This window comes from Impatiens glandulifera, chromosome 3 (genome assembly GCF_907164915.1).
Source record: "Impatiens glandulifera chromosome 3, dImpGla2.1, whole genome shotgun sequence".
Lineage (NCBI taxonomy): Eukaryota > Viridiplantae > Streptophyta > Magnoliopsida > Ericales > Balsaminaceae > Impatiens > Impatiens glandulifera.
In genome coordinates, this window is record NC_061864.1 from 2,713,229 (window position 1) to 2,737,238 (window position 24,010).

The 24,010-nt window shown below is 27.1% G+C and overlaps 4 protein-coding genes across 4 annotated transcripts; 2 read left to right on the forward strand and 2 right to left on the reverse strand.

The window, feature by feature from the left end:
• Positions 1-2,829: 2,829 nt before the first annotated feature.
• On the forward strand, positions 2,830-6,401 carry LOC124931612 (PX domain-containing protein EREL1-like). The gene is made up of 9 exons (XM_047472123.1): positions 2,830-3,076; positions 3,268-3,378; positions 3,478-3,576; positions 3,761-3,847; positions 4,119-4,227; positions 4,315-4,862; positions 4,991-5,410; positions 5,578-5,787; positions 5,855-6,401. Exons 1-9 carry the CDS (start codon positions 2,987-2,989, stop codon positions 6,005-6,007), a joined length of 1,827 nt encoding a protein of 608 aa, XP_047328079.1. The 5' UTR covers positions 2,830-2,986; the 3' UTR covers positions 6,008-6,401.
• Positions 6,066-7,065, reverse strand: LOC124931613 (adenine phosphoribosyltransferase 5-like). The gene is made up of 4 exons (XM_047472124.1): positions 6,936-7,065; positions 6,625-6,867; positions 6,482-6,540; positions 6,066-6,371 (listed from the first exon to the last, which is right to left on the reverse strand). Exons 1-4 carry the CDS (start codon positions 7,039-7,041, stop codon positions 6,300-6,302), a joined length of 480 nt encoding a protein of 159 aa, XP_047328080.1. The 5' UTR covers positions 7,042-7,065; the 3' UTR covers positions 6,066-6,299.
• A 75-nt stretch (positions 7,066-7,140) lies between these two features.
• Positions 7,141-9,898, forward strand: LOC124931608 (PX domain-containing protein EREL1-like). Its single transcript, XM_047472119.1, has 6 exons — positions 7,141-7,343; positions 7,615-7,723; positions 7,811-8,358; positions 8,488-8,907; positions 9,075-9,284; positions 9,352-9,898. Exons 1-6 carry the CDS (start codon positions 7,251-7,253, stop codon positions 9,502-9,504), a joined length of 1,533 nt encoding a protein of 510 aa, XP_047328075.1. The 5' UTR covers positions 7,141-7,250; the 3' UTR covers positions 9,505-9,898.
• LOC124931609 (adenine phosphoribosyltransferase 5-like) lies at positions 9,563-10,859 on the reverse strand. Its single transcript, XM_047472120.1, has 5 exons — positions 10,628-10,859; positions 10,433-10,543; positions 10,122-10,364; positions 9,979-10,037; positions 9,563-9,868 (listed from the first exon to the last, which is right to left on the reverse strand). Exons 1-5 carry the CDS (start codon positions 10,716-10,718, stop codon positions 9,797-9,799), a joined length of 576 nt encoding a protein of 191 aa, XP_047328076.1. The 5' UTR covers positions 10,719-10,859; the 3' UTR covers positions 9,563-9,796.
• Positions 10,860-24,010: the final 13,151 nt, after the last annotated feature.

A 24,010-nucleotide genomic window follows, 5' to 3' on the forward strand; every position in this document is an offset into this window, starting at 1 on the left:
TTAAAGTTTTTTTATGAGTGGGTTAATTAATTTTAATTCTAAAATTACTTTTTAAGAATATATATTTTCTTATTTTTTTTTATTACAAAAAAAAATGAATATCAATACTTTAGTTTATGGGATAATAAGTAATTTTATTTTAATAAACTTTTACTTTTTATTTATTAATTTTTTGAGTTACTTTATAGAGTCTGTCTATCAATTTAATAATAAATAGATAAATGAGGACTATATTTTTATTCACACTAATCACATTTATTTATTTATTTTTCTATACCTAATACTATCTAAAAAAACATATCAATTAAGATATTTATTATAACAGTCTAAAATATAAAAATAAATCAGCTTTAAAATTTAACAAAGTTAATTTAACTATTATTTAATTATTCATTTTGTTTATGAAATAATTTTTAATTATTCATTTTATTTATAAAATATTTTTTAATTATTTTCAAAGTATTATTGATTTTTAATTACAAATTTATAAATTTTAAATATTTCATATTAAATTCAATTTTTATAAAAAACACATTTTATATTAAATTCAGTTTTATAGAAAAATATATATATACGTGTGTAATTCATCTTTTTCACAAAAAGAAATCCTTATTTTATAAAATTTGGAAAAAAAATCTAAAAGGAAATTGACATGTTTGTAGATCTAAAAAAGTTTTGATGTAGCAAGATTTATATATATTGAATTTTTATTAATTTTTACTTAAAATAAATTTATTTATTTTAATTATACTTTTTATATTAAATATAAATAAAATCTTTCCATTTTTTTATGTGACAATTTTCAAGTCAATGTAATTGCAATAATAATCGGAAAATAATTTCATTCTTTTTATAATCATGTTTTTATCATTTTATTAAAAGTAATAAAAAGTTCATTTGACAGATAAATATTTTTCAGCCAAATTTGTGTGCATAATTTATAACTTTATAAAAAACAGTTGTTTTATTTATTCTTTTATCTAATTTAATCAAAATTTTAATATAAAATAAAAACAATATTATTTTACTTTATATTTTTATAATTTTAAAATAAAATTGTAATGGTAAGAAAATAACATATAAATTGCAGATGTACTTATTAGATTCAACACATTATTAGTAAGATAATTATTCATAAAAAATTATCAAATGTACAATAATTAATATCTCTAAAAATATATGGATTTAAATATGCTAATATTTAAGATTCTTTTAATATTAACAAACTTATTTATTTATTATTATTACTATTATTATTTTAAATTAACACAACTTAATAAATTTAAAATAGGAATATAATATAAAACATTTTGAAGTAAATTACTTTAACCGAACAAAGCTTAATAAACATTAATATATGGAATTAATTAATTGTATGCAAACAAATATGGTTTTCAAATCACAAAGTAAGGTGATCTTCAACTTAATTATATATATAAATATTTTTAATTCGACTCTAATCCAATATTCAATATGTTTTAATGTTGAGTTTTATTTTAATTTTTTATGTCTTCTATTGAATTTGTTTAGTAACTACTATGATTGGAACCACGGAGTTTTATTAATCTTTACATCTTTATCTCTGAATTCATATTTCATTAAACGAATAAAATAAATAGATTAAACCCAAAAAAAATATCAAAATAACCATGCAAAAATCAAATGATATATAGCATTAATAACACTAAAGACAAATTTAAAATTCAAATATTTGTCAATTATGTAATTAGTGTAAGACTATTTAAAATACAAACTCAAAACTGATTAAATATTAAATACATAAGTTCAGTTTTATACAAGTAATTCAAATGTCAAAATATCTTATAATTTAAAATATTAAAAATTTAACAACATTTTAATTTAAGTTGGTTATCAGTCCATAAAAAAAGAGTAAAAGTAATGCTATTAATTGTTTTAAGAAATAAACTCCTATTATAAAAAAATAATAATAAAATAAACACATCGAGGAGGCATCAAATATAATCCAAATTATTTGTTTAGTAATACTAAAGCTTAGAGAAATAATAATAATAATAATATTATCAAAAGCTTGTTTGATATGAGTTTATTTAAAAAGAAAAAAAACCATTGTTATGAAAGCAAATTTTATTTGAAGAAGAAGAACGATTTTTTAAATTATTTAAGTTAAATTATTAAAACATTTTGTTATATTTAATTAAAATTTATAAAATTATTTTAATATATTAATAATTTGATGATTAAAAAGATAAATTACATAATATTTTTTTTTTCAAATAACTCAAATATCAAACAATCAACTCAATATTATTATTATTACCCACAAGCTTTAGAATTACTCATATTACAAATAATTTGGATTGTGCGTATTGTACACAAAAATATATACATTTCTTAAATGTTAAGATTTGCAAAAACAGAAAAGATATAAGATAATGTGGTTTTTGATGTAGTGTAATTGTATCAATTTATTGAAATATTTATTTAAATATATATATATATATATATATATATGTGAAAATATTATTTTCAATAAATTTGTAACCCTATTTTACATTATATACGACAAAACTCAAAATGATAGTTATTTTAGTTAAAATAATTTATAATATAAATATATAACAGAATAAATATAAGTTAAAACAATATTTAATTTTTTTGTCTTAATGCGTATAAATATTATTCAATTAATTTGTTCGTCCCCTTTTAGAAAATAAATAATAATAATTGGTCGTCGTCCATAACAATTAATGTGGGTCCGGTTTAGAGTTGGTGTTAAGCGGGAGGCGGTTCTTTCCTGTGACGTTCCGATTAGCCACGTTGAGGTGGTATTCACTATCTTGCGCCGCGTGAAGAACTAAAATCCACAACAATGCGCGAAATGATCGATCCCATTTATACCTGTCTCCGTTTTCCTAATCCGATCACCATAAACCCTAGCAAAGAGAGAAGAAGAAGAAGAAGAAGAAGAAGAAGCTGAGCATTGCGTTCTGATCGATAATTAATTATGCAGAGGCAGAGTCCACCGAAGCATCGGCACGATGACACTTCGCCGTTGCCTCTCGGTATGGACTGGAGTCCTCCACCTCGTAAATGGGTGAGTTTTTTTCCATTTTAAATCAGCTGAATTCGCCGTGATCGTGTACTTTGAAACTTGTACTATGAACTCCTTACCTGTTATTTGACTAGCTATAGTGAGTTTGTGTCATTAATCTCTTTATATTGAAATAAGATAAGAGCCTTGAATTCTCCATTTGATTAATGTGTGTGGCTGCTTTCTTAACGCAGAACGGACAGGACACTGTTTGGCCTCATGATCCTCGAACGGGATGGAGTTATTGTGTAATTGTTCCTTCATGGATTGTTCGTCCAAAAACGAGAGATTCGGATTCTGTAGTGGTACTACTACATAAATGATAAATCCATTGATTCTCCAGAATTTCCATAATAATAATGCTAGTCTGTTGATTACTTCAAGTTCCTAAATACTAGTTGCAGTTTTACAGAGTTCAGATTGGATTACAGTCACCGGAAGGCATTACAACTACACGAGGAGTATTAAGAAGGTTTAACGACTTCCTTAAACTATTTTCATTGGTAAGGAGACACTTAAGTCTTAACCATGTGAATCTTGTTTAATAAATATTAATTTGTCTTTGTTCCTTTATTTCTGAGTATATATGTTGTTTGGGCAAATTTCCAAGTTTATTCTTTTCCTATTATTACTGTGAAAACTCGATTAAGATAAGACATTCTCATTTTCATCAATTGAATCATGCAGCTTAAGAAAGCATTCCCAAAGAAGGATATTCCACCTGCCCCACCCAAGGGGCTCTTGAAGCTTAAGAACAAGACACTTTTGGAAGAGGTATCAATCATTTTGTTTTCCTATCAAGGGCTGAAAATTTTTTAGGTCATTTATTCAGGGGATATGTAAACCGTACAATACTAGGCCCTGGATTAAATGGTGCATCCCTCCTCCGCCTTACCCCAAGATTTAGGCCTTGTTTGATGTAAAATTATTTGGATAAAAACTTATTGGTATAAATATATAATAAAAAACAATATTTTTTAAATAGATTATAGGGTATTTTGGTTGATGAGTATATTGTTTATTGAATAGTTGAACTTTGTTGCAGAGACGGTCCTCTTTAGAGGGATGGATACTGAAGTTACTTTCTGACATTGAACTGTCAAGAAGTGCCCCAGTGGCATCATTTCTTGAATTAGAAGCTGCTGCAAGATCATGTATGTCAATTTGGAACATTGTGGATAACACCTTGTGATTCAACAACTGTTTCCATTAATTTAAAATTCTATACCGTTTCTTGTCAGCATTTCAAAATGAGAATCAACAAGATATGGAAACAAGTCCTACTGGTATTGCTTGTGAAACATCTGAAATAGAATCCCCCATCCTTGTGAGAGACAACAAATCTGAAATTGGGTTGGAGGTTTTATCACTGGATGGAGATGATGTGGGAAATCCAATAGAGAAGTTTGTAAAATACGGGATATCCAACATTGATGAAGGTTTGTTTATGGGACATGCAATTTTGGAGCAGATTGATGGTTTTCAGAAGCATAAACCACTTTTTAAAGAGATTAAAGGTCATTCTCGGAAGCTCTCTACTGAAAGTAATGTAAGTTCAACAAAAAGTAGTGAATTGTCAAATTCGAATGGAGATGGGCACCTTGTTAATTGTGGCGGCAATGGTCTATTCGATAGTATTGAAATAGTTCTTCCAATTGACCAGCGCCAGAAAATGGACAGGATTCTTCTAAGCATGCAGAGAAGGCTGTTAACAGCTAAAACTGATATGGAAGATCTTATAACAAGGCTAAGTCAAGAAATAATGGTGAATGATTATCTTGTGACTAAGGTACCTTAATCTCTGGTTCTACATAGATCTCAATTTATAAATTATACCAAGATCCATTTATATCACATTTTCATTGATTTCCTAAAAAAACCAATTTGTTCTTGATACTGATTGATTGATCCATACAGGTGAATGATTTGGAAGTGGAACTGGAGGCAACCAAGCAGACAAATAAAGAAAGTCTTCAACAAACGATTCAAATTGAAAGAGAGAGAGTCATGCAAATGCAGTGGGACATGGAGGAACTTAGGCAGAAATCTTTCGAATTGGAATTAAAGATAAAATCCCAACAGGAGGGAGAAATATTACCACAAGAACAAGACAAGGAACCAGAATCATTTGCTCATGAAGATGATGATGTGGTACTTCAAGAGCTTGACTCAACAAAAAAGCAACTAGAGGATTTGCTAAAGAGACATGAAGAACTTCAGTTGAAATCAAAAGCTGATCTTAAAGTTCTCATTAAGGAAATAAAATCCCTCAGAAATTCTCAGAGAGAACTAAAGCAGGAGGTTAGCAAATTACTGAAGGAAAATTCTGTCTCACAGGTACATGGCTTGGTTTTGTTTGTAGATAATTATTGCCAAATTTTAAGATGGTTTATTTGAGGTTAATGACCAAAATACCCTCAAGTTCTACACTTGGTAATTCAAATAAACTTAGAACATTTTTCAAGATTATATCTTATAATAAAGTTGTCACCAACAACCTACAGGAGCTCCTGGAGGTAGAGAAACAGAGGAATGTGCAGATTAATAGAGATAGAAGGAATTTGCTTAATGAGTGTAAAGTTCTAGTTCACAGAAAACTTCTGAAGTGCATGCTGCCTGAACAAGGGGAAGATCTTAAGTTGTTGGTCAATGGTTCTGCAGACTTGAATCTCTTGGAAACATCCGATCATCAAATATGTGGTTTTCTTGCAAAGGTAGTAGTAGTAAATTGTGTTTGATTGTGAGATTTTTTTTTTATGTTTGGTGGTCTATGAATTTCAGGTGGAATCTTTAGCTGAAAGTGATGCTTGGTCTGAAGAGGAAGATGAGACAAGAAGAATAGACAGGGAAATGAAGAGGATGCTTGCAAACATGTTAAGTGACAATGTGAAGTTGAGAAAAGAGATCATTAGTTCTACCATGCACCTTACATGATCCAACATAACTATTTGTACAAAAACAATAGTGTGAAGTAAAGAAAAGAGAAATGAAATGAACAAATAATAATAATAAACCCTTTTGAGAGAGTAGATAATGATAGAGTTGAAAATTCTATAAAAAGGAAATGAGAAGATGAGCAATAAAAAAAAAAGAATAGAGAAATAGTGAAGAGTCCAACACAGCAGGAGGAGGAAGGAGGCCAAAGGCATCACCACCTTTACAAGAGAGAAATCTCAGCCCAGGCTTCTTCTTCATCTTCTTCTTGATAGTCATATCATCATCATAATCAGTACTGTTCTTCTATTTCCCTTGGGTGTACAAGAATGTAAAGTGGTTTTCCATTTAGCCTTCTCTGTCCCTAAAAACAGAGTAGTAGAGTTTTTCAAATGATGCATTGTTTAAATGGGTTTTCATTTCAAGTTATAAAGTTATGTTCTTTAAGATAAAGAAAGAAAGAAGAGTGTGTACCTCAACTTCGGGCAATCCTACAACACATCCACATTCAACAACTTGACCTCCCATACGTTCTGAAAGAATGAGAAGATGAGAATCGAATGATGATTGATGATGAAGAAGGAAGTAAAATGATGAACTCAACTAACTCAACTCACCCAAAAGTGTAATAGCGGCGGAGAGAGTACCGCCGGTGGCTACTAAATCGTCTATGACGACAGCCCGGTCACCGGGCTTAACAGAGATGACATCCATCTCAAGACAATCCGTTCCATATTCAAGTACATAAGATTCTGAAATGACTTCCCCTGGCAATTTGTTTGGTTTACGCAATGGAACGAATTTAGCACCAATAGCCAGCGCAATTGATGGACCGAAAAACAAACCTCTTGCTTCAATCCCTACACATAACAACCAACAAAATTATTATATTTATATGAAAAGGATGAGAAAGAAAGAAAGACCGAACCTGCAACAACAGATATGCCCATGTCTCTATATCTGTCAACAAAGATGTCAATGGTGTCTTTGAAGACTTTGTGGTTCAGTAACAGTGTCGTTATATCTTGAAACATTATTCCTGACCCAACAACACAATCAACAGACTTAAGGAGACACTTAAGTCTTAACCATGTGAATCTTGTTTAATAAATATTAATTTGTCTTTGTTCCTTTATTTCTGAGTATATATGTTGTTTGGGCAAATTTCCAAGTTTATTCTTTTCCTATTATTACTGTGAAAACTCGATTAAGATAAGACATTCTCATTTTCATCAATTGAATCATGCAGCTTAAGAAAGCATTCCCAAAGAAGGATATTCCACCTGCCCCACCCAAGGGGCTCTTGAAGCTTAAGAACAAGACACTTTTGGAAGAGGTATCAATCATTTTGTTTTCCTATCAAGGGCTGAAAATTTTTTAGGTCATTTATTCAGGGGATATGTAAACCGTACAATACTAGGCCCTGGATTAAATGGTGCATCCCTCCTCCGCCTTACCCCAAGATTTAGGCCTTGTTTGATGTAAAATTATTTGGATAAAAACTTATTGGTATAAATATATAATAAAAAACAATATTTTTTAAATAGATTATAGGGTATTTTGGTTGATGAGTATATTGTTTATTGAATAGTTGAACTTTGTTGCAGAGACGGTCCTCTTTAGAGGGATGGATACTGAAGTTACTTTCTGACATTGAACTGTCAAGAAGTGCCCCAGTGGCATCATTTCTTGAATTAGAAGCTGCTGCAAGATCATGTATGTCAATTTGGAACATTGTGGATAACACCTTGTGATTCAACAACTGTTTCCATTAATTTAAAATTCTATACCGTTTCTTGTCAGCATTTCAAAATGAGAATCAACAAGATATGGAAACAAGTCCTACTGGTATTGCTTGTGAAACATCTGAAATAGAATCCCCCATCCTTGTGAGAGACAACAAATCTGAAATTGGGTTGGAGGTTTTATCACTGGATGGAGATGATGTGGGAAATCCAATAGAGAAGTTTGTAAAATACGGGATATCCAACATTGATGAAGGTTTGTTTATGGGACATGCAATTTTGGAGCAGATTGATGGTTTTCAGAAGCATAAACCACTTTTTAAAGAGATTAAAGGTCATTCTCGGAAGCTCTCTACTGAAAGTAATGTAAGTTCAACAAAAAGTAGTGAATTGTCAAATTCGAATGGAGATGGGCACCTTGTTAATTGTGGCGGCAATGGTCTATTCGATAGTATTGAAATAGTTCTTCCAATTGACCAGCGCCAGAAAATGGACAGGATTCTTCTAAGCATGCAGAGAAGGCTGTTAACAGCTAAAACTGATATGGAAGATCTTATAACAAGGCTAAGTCAAGAAATAATGGTGAATGATTATCTTGTGACTAAGGTACCTTAATCTCTGGTTCTACATAGATCTCAATTTATAAATTATACCAAGATCCATTTATATCACATTTTCATTGATTTCCTAAAAAAAACCAATTTGTTCTTGATACTGATTGATTGATCCATACAGGTGAATGATTTGGAAGTGGAACTGGAGGCAACCAAGCAGACAAATAAAGAAAGTCTTCAACAAACGATTCAAATTGAAAGAGAGAGAGTCATGCAAATGCAGTGGGACATGGAGGAACTTAGGCAGAAATCTTTCGAATTGGAATTAAAGATAAAATCCCAACAGGAGGGAGAAATATTACCACAAGAACAAGACAAGGAACCAGAATCATTTGCTCATGAAGATGATGATGTGGTACTTCAAGAGCTTGACTCAACAAAAAAGCAACTAGAGGATTTGCTAAAGAGACATGAAGAACTTCAGTTGAAATCAAAAGCTGATCTTAAAGTTCTCATTAAGGAAATAAAATCCCTCAGAAATTCTCAGAGAGAACTAAAGCAGGAGGTTAGCAAATTACTGAAGGAAAATTCTGTCTCACAGGTACATGGCTTGGTTTTGTTTGTAGATAATTATTGCCAAATTTTAAGATGGTTTATTTGAGGTTAATGACCAAAATACCCTCAAGTTCTACACTTGGTAATTCAAATAAACTTAGAACATTTTTCAAGATTATATCTTATAATAAAGTTGTCACCAACAACCTACAGGAGCTCCTGGAGGTAGAGAAACAGAGGAATGTGCAGATTAATAGAGATAGAAGGAATTTGCTTAATGAGTGTAAAGTTCTAGTTCACAGAAAACTTCTGAAGTGCATGCTGCCTGAACAAGGGGAAGATCTTAAGTTGTTGGTCAATGGTTCTGCAGACTTGAATCTCTTGGAAACATCCGATCATCAAATATGTGGTTTTCTTGCAAAGGTAGTAGTAGTAAATTGTGTTTGATTGTGAGATTTTTTTTTTATGTTTGGTGGTCTATGAATTTCAGGTGGAATCTTTAGCTGAAAGTGATGCTTGGTCTGAAGAGGAAGATGAGACAAGAAGAATAGACAGGGAAATGAAGAGGATGCTTGCAAACATGTTAAGTGACAATGTGAAGTTGAGAAAAGAGATCATTAGTTCTACCATGCACCTTACATGATCCAACATAACTATTTGTACAAAAACAATAGTGTGAAGTAAAGAAAAGAGAAATGAAATGAACAAATAATAATAATAAACCCTTTTGAGAGAGTAGATAATGATAGAGTTGAAAATTCTATAAAAAGGAAATGAGAAGATGAGCAATAAAAAAAAAAGAATAGAGAAATAGTGAAGAGTCCAACACAGCAGGAGGAGGAAGGAGGCCAAAGGCATCACCACCTTTACAAGAGAGAAATCTCAGCCCAGGCTTCTTCTTCATCTTCTTCTTGATAGTCATATCATCATCATAATCAGTACTGTTCTTCTATTTCCCTTGGGTGTACAAGAATGTAAAGTGGTTTTCCATTTAGCCTTCTCTGTCCCTAAAAACAGAGTAGTAGAGTTTTTCAAATGATGCATTGTTTAAATGGGTTTTCATTTCAAGTTATAAAGTTATGTTCTTTAAGATAAAGAAAGAAAGAAGAGTGTGTACCTCAACTTCGGGCAATCCTACAACACATCCACATTCAACAACTTGACCTCCCATACGTTCTGAAAGAATGAGAAGATGAGAATCGAATGATGATTGATGATGAAGAAGGAAGTAAAATGATGAACTCAACTAACTCAACTCACCCAAAAGTGTAATAGCGGCGGAGAGAGTACCGCCGGTGGCTACTAAATCGTCTATGACGACAGCCCGGTCACCGGGCTTAACAGAGATGACATCCATCTCAAGACAATCCGTTCCATATTCAAGTACATAAGATTCTGAAATGACTTCCCCTGGCAATTTGTTTGGTTTACGCAATGGAACGAATTTAGCACCAATAGCCAGCGCAATTGATGGACCGAAAAACAAACCTCTTGCTTCAATCCCTACACATAACAACCAACAAAATTATTATATTTATATGAAAAGGATGAGAAAGAAAGAAAGACCGAACCTGCAACAACAGATATGCCCATGTCTCTATATCTGTCAACAAAGATGTCAATGGTGTCTTTGAAGACTTTGTGGTTCAGTAACAGTGTCGTTATATCTTGAAACATTATTCCTGACCCAACAACACAATCATCAATTATCTATCATTAACTAACCCAAACTATAATTAGCAGAAGAAGAAGAAGAAGAAAGAAACCTGCTTTGGGGAAGTGAGGAACCACTCTAATGGCATCAGAGATTCCTTGGAGCCTTGAATCTCCTCTCAGTCCATTCTCTGCTGCAAACATCTTTCTTTTCTTTCTTCTTTCTTCTTCTTCTTAGTTTTGAATAGACAACAATTGGGATTGAATAAATGGGGGGAAGGACTTTATAGCCCAAGTTCCAACAACAGTTGTTTCTTTTTGCTCAATCTCTCTCTATCTCTCTTTCTTTGGAGAAGAAGAAGAAGGGGAAGTGGAAGTGGTGCCATAAATAAACATTTTGCTGTTTGTTGTCCATAGGGCCAGCCTCAGCAGTAGTAAGCACTAGTGTCTACTGATGAATCAATGAATTCATTCATTCATTCATTCAATTAAAACATTCAGGCGCGTGTGATCAATAGACACACTAATAAATGCAAAGGATCTTTAATGGACATTCTCCCAAATCCAAACAACTATTTCTTTATTTCATTCTAGCGGCTAAACTAATAATCATCTTAATTTATCATTCATTATACAACAAACTTAAACCTACCCTTTTCTTTTCAATTTTACTTTTAACATTAATTTGTGTTTTAACTCAAAATTTTCAACTGGTCACATTTGGTCTATTAAATACCAACAATTTATTTTATGACTTATATTCATAAATAGGAACAAATACTCAATTTTTGTTATAAATATGATTTTCTTTATGGCTTAAAAACAGTTTGTAGTATTTTTTTTAAAAAACTATCAATACTCCCACTTCAATTTGTACAATACCTTTAATAAAAATTGAATATCTAATATTTTTTATTCTTTATATTTCTTTCAAAACACTTTTTTTTAATCAAGTTTATTAATATATATGAGATATGTTTTAGAATATAACTTAATATTATATATATATATATATATATATATATATATATATTTGTTAACACTTTAGTTTCCAATAAATAGATGTATGATAATAAAACTTAAAAACTAAAGGAAAATAATAGAATATTATCTGTATTTGACCATTGCCTATTACAGTCTATTTATAGATCATTGTCCTAATAAGATCTCTAAGTGTAAAGTATAATTTTTGGTTGAAGCCAGCTTGCGGGGAATGGGATGAAATGACCCTCGTAACTGCTTCAAATGAGTTGGTGACAGTGTGCGGGTGATCACTTAAAATTTTTTGGACAAAATTGTCCCCGTTGCAAGACACAACCGGATGGCTGTAAAAAATTCTTTTGTAAATGTATCTCGCGATTGCGTCTCGCAAATACATCTCGTGATTGTAGACTTTTCAAAAAAAATAAATTGCGTCTCGCGATTGCCGGTTGTTTCTCGCAACTGGGGTTGCGTCTCGCGATTTATAGATTTTTCACATGACATCCGGTTGCGTCTCGCGACAGGGAAATTTCGTCAAAAAAAAAATATGAAATGGTCATCAGCGCATTTAAATTATGGGCTAGTCACCCGCTCATTCATCCCTATTATGAGTGTTACGAGGGTCATTTCGTCAAATTTTCCAGCTGGCGGTAGAATTAATATATATAAAAATCCATACTAATTCTTTTTTTTGTGATGGATATATATTAATAATGGGCAAGATTTTTGTATTCTATTTTTATTTTTATTTGATTTAGTTTATTAGTTCTTTAAATAGTTAAAAGTTTATTTGAATTATAATGATGGGGAAGATGTTGATTTTTTCATTCATGTGAATTTGATATGATTAATCGTTTTAATTTTTATTTCTTGTTCGTTTAAGATTATACAACTTATTTGTTAAACATTCGAGCATATTTGGTTTACGAGTATGATTCCCAATTGAAATTTTGACTATAATTGAAGTATCACATCTCATAGGTGTAATGTTAACTCTCCATGTTTAAAAAAATAAAAATAATAATTTGTTAGATAAAATTATTATAACGTCATGGTTTATTCACACTCATGCAATTAAAATGATAAAAGTGCAGCATTCATTTGCAGTCACTTGTAAAGTTTTATTTGTTGTTTTTATTTTATTAATTATATTTTTAATAAATTGTTTTTTTACAAAAATAATAACTTTCCCTTTTGTTATTATTTTCCTTTAGTAAAGTAATTTATTTTAACTTCGTTGTAATAAAAATGTTTGAATGAAAATTTGAATTTTCAAAAAAAACTTTTTAAAAAATAAATTGAATGAAAATAGAAAAGTTGTAAATAATAGTGCATTTTACTTCACATAGAGAGAGAAAATCGTAATTAAAATAATAATATTTTTTTAATTGTGATTTTGCCCCTTCCTGTGAGGAAGAGCATGAATAAAAATCATAAAATTGATATTGGAGCAGAGGTTCTGAATTTATTTTAATTTATCTTAGATAATAAAAATATTTTTAAATAAAAAAGTATTGTGATTTTTTTTTTGGATTTGTTAATTTATTTTAGGATAGATAATTATTGTTGTTAAAATTTTGTTGAATTACTAAAAATATTAATATGATTTAATATTAAAAATATATATATAATACTACCATTATCCTTCACAAAAATGTCATTAATTTCAACTAAAGGGTTGAAAATAAAATCGAATCACTTTTGAACTCTTGCAATCACGTTTGCTAATTAAGTCAATTTAGGGAATTAATTAAAAAATATATTCAATTTATTCATTTAATACTAATAATAATAACAATAATAGTTGAATAGCTAAACGTCAAGTTTAATATATTTAATACATTGAATTATTATATTTTATTTTTTATTTGTTATAAATTATTCAGTATATTAATTAAATATATATATATATATTTGATTTTATTTATTCGTTAAAATTATTATAACAAATTACACGCAATTGTTTATTTTTATAAACTCATTCAAACCAATCCATAAATTTTGTTTGATACAAAACTGTATATTTGAATCTTATGCTAAATTATAATTAATTATATGTATAATTAAAAAATATAGAGTTTTAAAATAAACAAGAATATAGAACAATAATAAAAGAAGTGTGACCCAAAATTGACCAATTGTTAACTTCTTCTAGATGTTACCTTCATTAAATGTACAATTTTGCCCTCTTAGATAAAAGTGTTCTTTTGTATATTCCTAATCTCAGTATTTTAGTATATTTACAAACATGTTTTTAAAAATATTTATTAATAAATTTAATAATCTTTTTTTTTCTGTTAACTTATTATTACGATAACTCAAAGTTAAAAATAAATAAATGAAAGTGTAAGCATTTTTTTTTAAAATATATACATATATATTTTAAGATAAATTAAAAAAAAATGAGACAACAAATTAAACACATAACCCATAAAGCTGCAATCACACTCAACTATTAATCAGACACAAAATTTACCCAACCCGAAATTGGGAGAGACCGAAAATATCTACCAAAATGATTAAAACCGGTTACAATTATAAGCTTACAGCTGCATGTATTTCTAATAAATAGCCATATTCATCTAACAGGATAATTTGGAAAAACTGTAGGCCATGTCATTAATTTTGTTATCATCATCAACACATGTAATGTCATATCTAAACCAAAATAAATTAATGATCAAATTCGAGTGGCCAAAAATACCCTTCATTTTTGTTAAACAAAAACTATTTCACATGATACGGTAATAATTATCAATTGAGGCTCAGTGAAGTTGAAGATCAGCTTAATTCTTTTGATTTATAATATTTACAACATTAAATATTAATAATGTATATAATCATTTATGTTGAAAAAAATCCAGAATGTGTTTTTTAAAAATAATTAGTAAGTGTCGGTTTATTAGATTATTTTAATCATCAATCAAAATATTAAAATAATTTTAATTATTTTTTCCAATTCCTTCATTATTATTTTTATTATTGCTACAGTGTTATAAAAAAAATTTCAAATAAAATACTATTACAATTCATCCACTTATTAATTAATTATCAATCAAAAATATTTATTTAAAAAAATATGTGTATTTATATGTTTAATTCGATTTTAATGTCTAAAATCTATTTTAAATAAGAAAAAATAAACAACAGTCTAATACAAATATATAGGTTTTTTATTTTAATTTATTATAATAATTATGTAAATTATAATAAACTAATATTTTTTTAATAGTTATATATAATAAAAATATAAAAAAAATATATGTATATTAAATTATTAGTTCTGTGTTAATCTTTAATAGAGATAAATAAATAAAAGAAAATTTAGGAATTAAACAAAACAAAATTTTTATAAAAAGACTGAAAGAGTAGGTAGTAGGTAAAAGAGATATAAAAAGGGCAATTTGGTCACTACTTTAAAATTGACGGCTGCTGGTTTCGCAGAGAATCCATTGGCAGGACCAATTTAGATTTGGCCGTGGTGTGGTCCCCCATTACAATATTATTATTATTATTATTTTCCATTTTAATATATTTAATACAGCTATTAAATTTGAATAAATGATTATTTATGTTCTTTTCAAATTCAGTCATTATATTTCAATTTAATCCAAATTTGAAACTACTATAATAAATTATATTTATATTTATTATATATTAGTTAATAAAACTCTATAATTAAGAATTTATAATTAAAGCATTATAATACTAATATACAACAAAATAAAAATAATAATAAGCTTGAAATGCGAATTAATTAAATGAATAAAATGAGACATAAAAGTAGGTGGTAGTGTAGCATCTAAAAAAGTGAGTTAAATCTTTGAAAATTCGAGTTTTAGATTTCATTTGATTCTGACAATGAATCTCTCCAACTAATATAATAATACTCTCTAGGAAGTTGTTTTTAAATAATAGATTCAAATTTTTAAATAATATTAAATCTTAAAGCAATATCAATTCTTATCCAGAATAAAGTTTTTTTAATATAAATTATGTAAAGAAAAAATAAGGTAATTAAATAAAATATATTTAGAATATACATATAATTAATTATTATTTTCAAATATAACAATATTTGAATTATTAATTTAATAACTTATACAAACTATATTTAAACACATTTTAATAATTCAAATATGAAGATTCAAAATTTTATGTAAGATATCAAAGTTTATAGCTGTGATTTAGTTTACCCAATTTTTTTTTGTCCTTTTTTTTTAAGTAGAAACTTGAGATTACTTCATAATTTTTAATTTTTTAATTTAATTTATTTTATTTTTTATAATTAAAAAAAATGCAAAACTCACATTAATATTTTTTTTTATTCATAATTTTTTATTTATTTTGAATAATCATGCTAATTTGAGGATGGAATTAAAAATATCATTTTACCAATAATTACCAGATTTGTAATTAAAAATAAATTGAGAAAAAATATGAAATAAATAAGATTATTATTAAAAAGCTTAAGAAAACGGGTGGGAGCGTAGTATCCACGCAAAATAGAAGAGAGTGGTTAAATGAAAAAGGGTCCCAGTGAGGAATATCATCGTACCTAATAAACACTGTTCATTGGCACGCGCGTTTTGTACAATAGTGAGTTTGAGCTGAGTAAGTAAGTAAGTATTGTGTGTGTGAGTGTCCATTATAACAAGTATACGTCTCTCATTTAGGACCACTCATGCATCTTAGATTCTCCTTAATCCGACGTCTCCCATTCAACTACTACGTGGGCGCTTTTAACGCCAACGATGGGCTCGATGCATCCCGACAAACGAATCTCCGCCGTGCAAAAGGATGTTCCCGGAAAAAAAGATATATATTCGTTAACAGTTATCATCCAAAACGAATGTTAGTATGAATATTAACATTATTAATTTAAAACAAAACAAAACAAACAAACAAACAAACCCCCATGATTGAGTAAGACAGCTCATTTACTTAATTTTTTTTAAATGAGTTGTTTGTTTAATATGTTATCATTATGATTGATGTTATTTTAATTTAACAAACAATTGATTAAAAAAATATAAAATCTTGTTTGGGTTTGAGTGGCTGGCTGTAGAAAACAAACGGGGCCCAAGGAGTTTCATTAGAGGACTTTAATCTGTTTGTGTTTTATTGTTTGATGGTTTGATTTTCTTGATATTTTGGTAATAAAAAATATTTATACAAGGTTTTCTTTTGTCAGCTTACATTTTTGTTTGGTTGCAGTTGTCCAACTAGTTAGTCTACGAGAAAAATTAAAATATTAAGTATTCCATGTTTTGTAAATTTGTAGTAAAGTAATTTAATATTCATAATAAATATATATATTTTTTCTTATAGGAAACACTGCGCCACCACAATTCAAACTCGTAATAATATATATACACGAGAGATGATTACTAACGAGAATTTTAGAGTTAATGATGTCGCGCAATTTAATTCATTGAAAAAATAACATATTTTCTCTCATAATTTTTTTTATCATTTGTCCAGTAGTTAGTGATGTGGTGACACGTCATTCCTTCTCTCATTCCCTTTTCTATCCCTCCTATATATATTGTAATATTTCGATATAAAAATTACAAAAACATGAGAAAATAAATAACTAATTTGATTCAGCTCACAATAACAATTAAGTCTGGATTAAAAAAAAAATATTCAAAGTTATAAATTTTCTTAGTACTAGTGATATATTACTCCTTCCTATCCAAGGTTAAATAAACTATTATTTTTGGCAATTGAAATTGTTATTATCCACAATCATATGTCCTCATAAGTTAGTCATTAATTAAATAATCAACATCTTATCACAAAAATCACGCCCATAACAAATCTCCAATACTCGATCAATCTCGTTACTAGGAATCTAAACCTAGGATCTACTTTAAAGTTAAAAGTAAGAAAAATATTTCACTCATAAGTTTTTCTAGATAACATATTTTATATTCATTTCAGTATAAAACTTGTATATATGAAATCACAAACTTCAAGAAGAGTATTAGTGTTTTCAAAGTACTGTAAATATCAAGAAAAAAAAATGTTTTGCAAAATTTCAAACCCTGATTTAAAAAATACATCTTATCTTATTTGTGTACTTACAACTAATTATTTAATTCATTTCTTAAAATATCAAATTACTCTCACTTTAATTTTTATAAAATTTAAATACAAAAAGTCATTATAATAACAAATAATTAAAAACATAAATAACTTATTTTATAGTCAAACAATTTTTTAAAACTCAATATATAAAAACTTTAAATAACCCTACTTCAAAGTAGCTCCTAGAAAGAGACATTGCAGTTAATAGATTTGGGTAATCTATTTTAATATTCTGTCGTATGTGATTTTACCTAAAAAGTAGAAAATAATAATAAAAGAGAAAAGTTATGATTGTGGAAATTGGAATTTCATGAATATCCATTAACACCTTATAATCTCGACCCAAATCTTACCCTCTTCACTTTATATCCTATGATCATGACCTGACCATATCTCTCCTTGGAAATAATCCCTGCTTGAATTTTAGATATTTGTATGTATGTTAAGTTATTATAACAGTACATTATTTGGATGAGAATTTGCAGTAATAATATAAAAAATTGTGAAAAGAATATTACGATAAAAATATAATAATATTTTTATTTTTATTTTTAACCGTTTTAAATTTATGGCGAGTCAACCCACAATCTGACCCATGTATCCATTTACTTTCGGCTCTCGACCCGGCAATCCAGACACTTTAAAAATTAAGTATCATTATATATATATATATAGATTAGTTAGTTAAAAAGTTAAACTTATATTGTTAAAATATCCCGCATTCATCAAATTTGGTATTGAATTTAAAATATAAAATGTTATTAGCCTAGTTGGTTAATAAGTTGTACTTGTTTCGTTAGGTTATAAGTTTGAACAATATCTAAAGTATTTTTAATTTTATTTTTAACCGTTTTAAGTTTATGGGCGGGTCAACCCACAATCCGACCCAAATATCCATTTACTCTCACATATATATATATACAAATTAAGCACAACTTTCGACCTGACAATTCGGACACTTTAAAAATTAAACATCATTATATATATAATGTAGATAGATTTGAACTTCATTTTCATCATTTTACATTTAAGTTTTTAAATGCAATCATATTTGTCAAATAAACGCGAATGACTCAATTTAGAAACCCTAAATTTGAACTTATGTTTTTGTTAGCTAAATAATTAATGTTATTGGGAAAGATAACCTGGTTAGATTGTGCGCGAACAATGAATTTGAAAAGTAAAGGTCGAGGCTATTGAGGTCATATAAATGAATATAATACGTATAAAGATATATAGGTAATTAACAATTGATTACCACCAAATCAATTAAGACAAACATATATATGTATATATATACTTCAACTAATTACTACTCACGGAAGGACTATCATATATGATATATGATATATGATTAATGAGATAATTAATTATAAGCATAAAAGTAGATGGATAAATATGTATATATATATTAATTGCATGACTTCATGAGGCATTTGATATTAAACAAACATCCTTCTTGTCTGATTCGATTAGATTCGATTCTTCCCATGATCTTAAATCTAATTTTAAAACCTTAAACTCACGTCACTCACCCCTATCTTGTTTTCTTTATACACACATGCATGTATGCATGACACGCATCTTAATTAGGTCCTTCAACTTTTTACCATGTTCAAATTACTCCTCAGTCAATTTTACGAGAGATTTATCTACTACCTCCCAAGCCCAACTAATTCTCCTTTCACAATTTATTCATAACAAACTTTATCGAGCACTATTTTCATCTTTTCGATCTTAATAATCCCTCAAATTATTAATAATTAATAGTTTGCATACATGTAGAGTAGGTCTGGAGTTTTTGGCTGCCCTAGCCCGGTAGAAAAAAATCGATATATTTTTGTTCCCTAAGTCTAATTTTAAAAATTGATAAAAAAATGTTTGTTTATGGTGAGATTTGAACTCATAACGATATAAAGTTTATAAGTTATTATCTTAAACCATGCACTAAGCTATAAGATTTTATACTTAAAATTATTATAAAATTAACAAAATAGTTTATAATTTTTAATAAATGGGTTGCCCTGGGGAGTGGGCTCCTCTATCCCGATAGCTTGCCAGGCTTACCCAGAGTCGGCCTACATATATGGTATTATATATAACTAACATGTAGTCCGTGCATTTGCACGAGTAAAGATATAAAATCGAGAAAAAAATTACGGTTAAAATGTGATAATATTTTTAATTTACTCTCACATACATATCCAAATTAACCACAGATTCAAACACTTTAAAAATTAAGCATCATTATATGTATATATAGAGATTAGTTAGTTAAAAAGTTGAACTTATATTGTTAAAACGTTTCGCGTTCATCAAATTTGGTGTTAAATTTAAAATATAAAGTTTTATTAGCCTAGTTGGTTAAATGCTTGTACTTGTTTTGTTAGGTTGCAAGTTTAAAATATACATGTAACATTTTTAATTTTATTTTTAACCGTTTTAAATTTATGGTCGGTCAACCCACAATATGACTCAAATATCCATTTACTCTCACATATATATATTCAAATTAACCACAGCTCTCAACCCGCCAATCTGTACACTTTGAAAATTAAGCATCATTATATATATATATATTAATTAGTTAGTTAAAAAGTTGAACTTATATTGTTAAAACGTCCCGCGTTTATCAAATTTGGTGTTGAATTTAAAATATAAAGTCTTATTAGCCTAGTTGGTTAAAGAGTTGTTCTTATTTTGTTATGTTACAAGTTCAAAACATACCTTTAGCATTTTTAATTTTATTTTTAACCGTTTTAAGTTTATGGGCGTGTCAACCCATAATCCGACCCAAATATCTATTTACTCTCACATATATATCCAAATTAACTACAATTCTCGACCTGACAATTCAAAACTTTGAAAATTAAGCATTATTTTATATATATATATATATATATATATATATATATATATATATATTTTGTATTTATATATTGTATCAAGCCTCATAATGAACAAATTTATATAGTTAATGTCCAAAAGTAAATAAATTATTACTTATCAATTTTTATGTATCTCAATTTAAAACAAAAAATAATAAACATGTAAAAGTTAGAATTCAAAGGCATAATAAGATTCACTAATAAACTCTTTAACTAATTAGTTTGAACTAGTTTTTGATCAATTTTAATGATAAAATCATATATGTTTATAATTTTACTTAAAAAATTATATATGAATATATTAAAAAAACATTTAAGTAACCCAGAAACATTGTAATCTTAAATTTAAGTTTTATTAAAAACGTCTCAAATTTGAAGATGAATGCAATAATCATCCTATTTTTCTATAACTAATTAATAATAATAATAATAAATTCAAATTGAACAATACTATTATTAGGCTATGTTTGTTATGGGTATAACACTGTACATATAGTATAAGTATACCTATAATAAATTATAAGAGTTGTTTGGTGGATTAATATTTATATGAATAGTATTATTTAAGTATAATTTATACTTTGAAATGGGTATAAAATAATACCTACTATCACCAGGTACAAGAAGGTATAAAAGTTTATATTACTCTTTTATTCTTTAATTTTATAAAATTATTCAATTTTTTTTGGTATTATATTTAAAATATAATAATAATAATAATAAACTATAACTAAATTAATTTATATTTAACTATATTTAATTATCTAATTTAAATAATAATATTAATAAATAAACAATTATACCATTATAATTTCAATATTATTTAAATATACAAATATCTATAATGATACAAAATTTTTAAATATAATTATTAAATATTAAATAATATATAAATTTTATTTATATAACTATATAAATTAAATTATATAAAATTATATATAAAATAATATATACTGTATAATAGTATTATTTATTTTTACAATGAATTTATATGATAATTAAATATTATTTTTATTAATTTTAATATAGTTAATCATTAAAAACTATCTATAAGATAAATATTGAAATAATAAATAAAAATAATTTATATAAATAAAGGTAAAATAGTCTTTTACATTTTTTACTATTTTTTTATACCACCAACCAAACACAAAATAATAAAACCTATATAATTTATACATATTTTATTTTCTCAACCAAACACTAATAACCTATATAATTTATACATCTTAATACCTCCTTACAATTTATACCCCTTACAACTTATACTTATATAACTAATATCGCTTACCAAACGCTACCTTAAATAACAAATCTCAGTTTTTTTTTAAGCGTATGCACTTGTACTACACTGTTACTACTTCTTCAAACTTATCAAATATATATTAAAAATGGTTCATTTAACCTATTGTTAATTTATATTTTTTTTCTTACTCTTTCAAACTAGATCATATTTCTATTAAATGTTTATTATTATTGTTTTAATATATATAAATTATTTTTCACTTAAAATTATTTAAATTTAAATAAATATGTATTTAATATAATAAATTTTTTGCCTTGAAAGGAACCGGAGAATGTTAAGTAATCGTAGCAGACCAATGCGTCTAATTCATAATTCTATTATTATGACAATCGGGGAGGTTTCTTTGGGAAAACCAGTTGATGCGGACGGGGAACTTATTGATCTTATTGAAGATCTCCGTGCTCGTTAAAGTTTGTTCTTTTGTCATACCCTTTGGTCATTTGTGAACATATTTATATCACGTTGTTGTTTGTTTGTTTTTATTTTTGTTTTTTATCTTTTTTTTTCTTTTCTTGTTATGTTTTTGTCGTTGTGCTTAAACGACTCTCATTTATATAATTTGCATTGACTTTTTTCAAAAAAAAATATAATAAATTTTTTGAACAATGAAACCACATTTCAACTTACAGAGTTTTGGGGAAGAACAGGTAATATTTGCTCTCTCAAAAAACATTTTTATCACTTAAACTATTTAATGAGTTAAAATTGGTTAAATGTTAAAACAAATATAATTGAACTTAAAATTAAAATATATATTTTGTAAATTATATAATTTCACATATATATTAATATAATATTTTTTTAACTATTAAATTTTATAAATTATAAATTAGTAAATATATTTTAAAATGATATAAATTATGTATATATATATTAATTAATAATATATATATTAAATTATTTATATAACTGAAAAATTGAGTAATAAAAAAATTGAAATGTTAATTAAAAAATATCTAATAAGAGAAAATTAATAATTAACAATTAATGTATCTATGTTCTTAATTTTATTTCATTTATGATGAGTTATTATTTGAATAAAAACATTTAGTTTGTTAATAATTTATTAAAATATTTTATTATATTAAATAATTTATAAATATATGATTAAACACTTCTAATTAAAAGATACAATTTTATTAATATTAAATTAAAAAATATATAAACTGATTTTAGTAAAAATAAATAAATGACAGACCACTAAAGTTAATGTGGTTCGATCCATTTAAAATAAGAGTGAGTGAAACTAATTTTTAATAGTTTACATTAGTAAAAGTAAGTTTTTATTATTATTATTATTAATGGTCTACTAGCTCATGTGAAACTAATGATTGTAGCTTAATTAGTATATTAATTATTATATTTAATCTCCACTCAAATCTTATAATAAATTAACCATTGTATCCTGGTTGAAAATGAATTATATCTAGCCACCTCATGCCGTTATCTATCTATTTTTAATGACATAATTATAAGTTAAAAAAAAGTAATTATATAAGTACCCACTAATTTAACTCATGATCTAATCTAATATTTAATCCATATCATATCTATCTGACTAAGCAACTTAACTCATGGTTGTTATCTTGAAAATTTTATATATCAAGTGACCATCTACATAGATTTTCCTGCTCAAATTTGGGCCAATTAAATTAAATGATTTCGGGCACAAATTTTAATTTGATTATATAGCATAATTTAACAAAATGAGGTTTCAGTCTACATTATATCTTTATCATTAATGTCAATTTCGTTTTGCTAGGTTAATATGTACTATTAAAATATTGATCGCTTAAGCCCACTCTTTATTTTATTTTATAAGATCATATATGATGGGCTTCTTATGGGTTGAAGAAGCTGTGTGATGGGCTGAGCCCACCCTATTTATAATATATATTAAATTATAATTCTAATTAATAAAATTTAATTTTTCATAGTTAATATTGGATTAACTCGTTTACAGTCTAATTAGGACCATTCATATAATAAAACCAATTTTTTTCGATTCAATAATTGAAAACTATAAAAAATAATAATTAATAATTTAACTGTTAATTAGTTATTTTAAAACTACAAACTAATTAGTTAGCATAGCATTAGCCTATTTCTGCGAGAGCCTGATCCGAAAGACAAGATATCGCAAAAGAATCACGAGTTCCATGCCCCTTCTACTTAGGCAACCTACCAAGAGCAAACTATTAACAGATCCTGAAACTTATGTAACAGAG

Bases quoted from the DNA above. Each gene is read 5' to 3' on its own strand.
- LOC124931609 (XM_047472120.1), bottom strand. From the start codon at position 10,718: ATGTTTGCAGCAGAGAATGGACTGAGAGGAGATTCAAGGCTCCAAGGA. The intron at 10,365-10,432 runs GTTCGGTCTTTC...TGTTATGTGTAG, and splicing joins GGGCATATCTGTTGTTGCAG to GGATTGAAGCAAGAGGTTTG. The intron at 9,869-9,978 runs GTACACACTCTT...CTCTGTTTTTAG, and splicing joins TAGGATTGCCCGAAGTTGAG to GGACAGAGAAGGCTAAATGG.
- LOC124931612 (XM_047472123.1), top strand. From the start codon at position 2,987: ATGCAGAGGCAGAGTCCACCGAAGCATCGGCACGATGACACTTCGCCG. The intron at 3,077-3,267 runs GTGAGTTTTTTT...TTCTTAACGCAG, and splicing joins GTCCTCCACCTCGTAAATGG to AACGGACAGGACACTGTTTG. The intron at 5,788-5,854 runs GTAGTAGTAGTA...TATGAATTTCAG, and splicing joins TATGTGGTTTTCTTGCAAAG to GTGGAATCTTTAGCTGAAAG.
- LOC124931608 (XM_047472119.1), top strand. From the start codon at position 7,251: ATGCAGCTTAAGAAAGCATTCCCAAAGAAGGATATTCCACCTGCCCCA. The intron at 7,724-7,810 runs GTATGTCAATTT...GTTTCTTGTCAG, and splicing joins AGAAGCTGCTGCAAGATCAT to CATTTCAAAATGAGAATCAA. The intron at 8,359-8,487 runs GTACCTTAATCT...TGATCCATACAG, and splicing joins ATGATTATCTTGTGACTAAG to GTGAATGATTTGGAAGTGGA.
- LOC124931613 (XM_047472124.1), bottom strand. From the start codon at position 7,041: ATGTTTCAAGATATAACGACACTGTTACTGAACCACAAAGTCTTCAAA. The intron at 6,541-6,624 runs GTGAGTTGAGTT...TCATTCTTTCAG, and splicing joins CGCCGCTATTACACTTTTGG to AACGTATGGGAGGTCAAGTT. The intron at 6,372-6,481 runs GTACACACTCTT...CTCTGTTTTTAG, and splicing joins TAGGATTGCCCGAAGTTGAG to GGACAGAGAAGGCTAAATGG.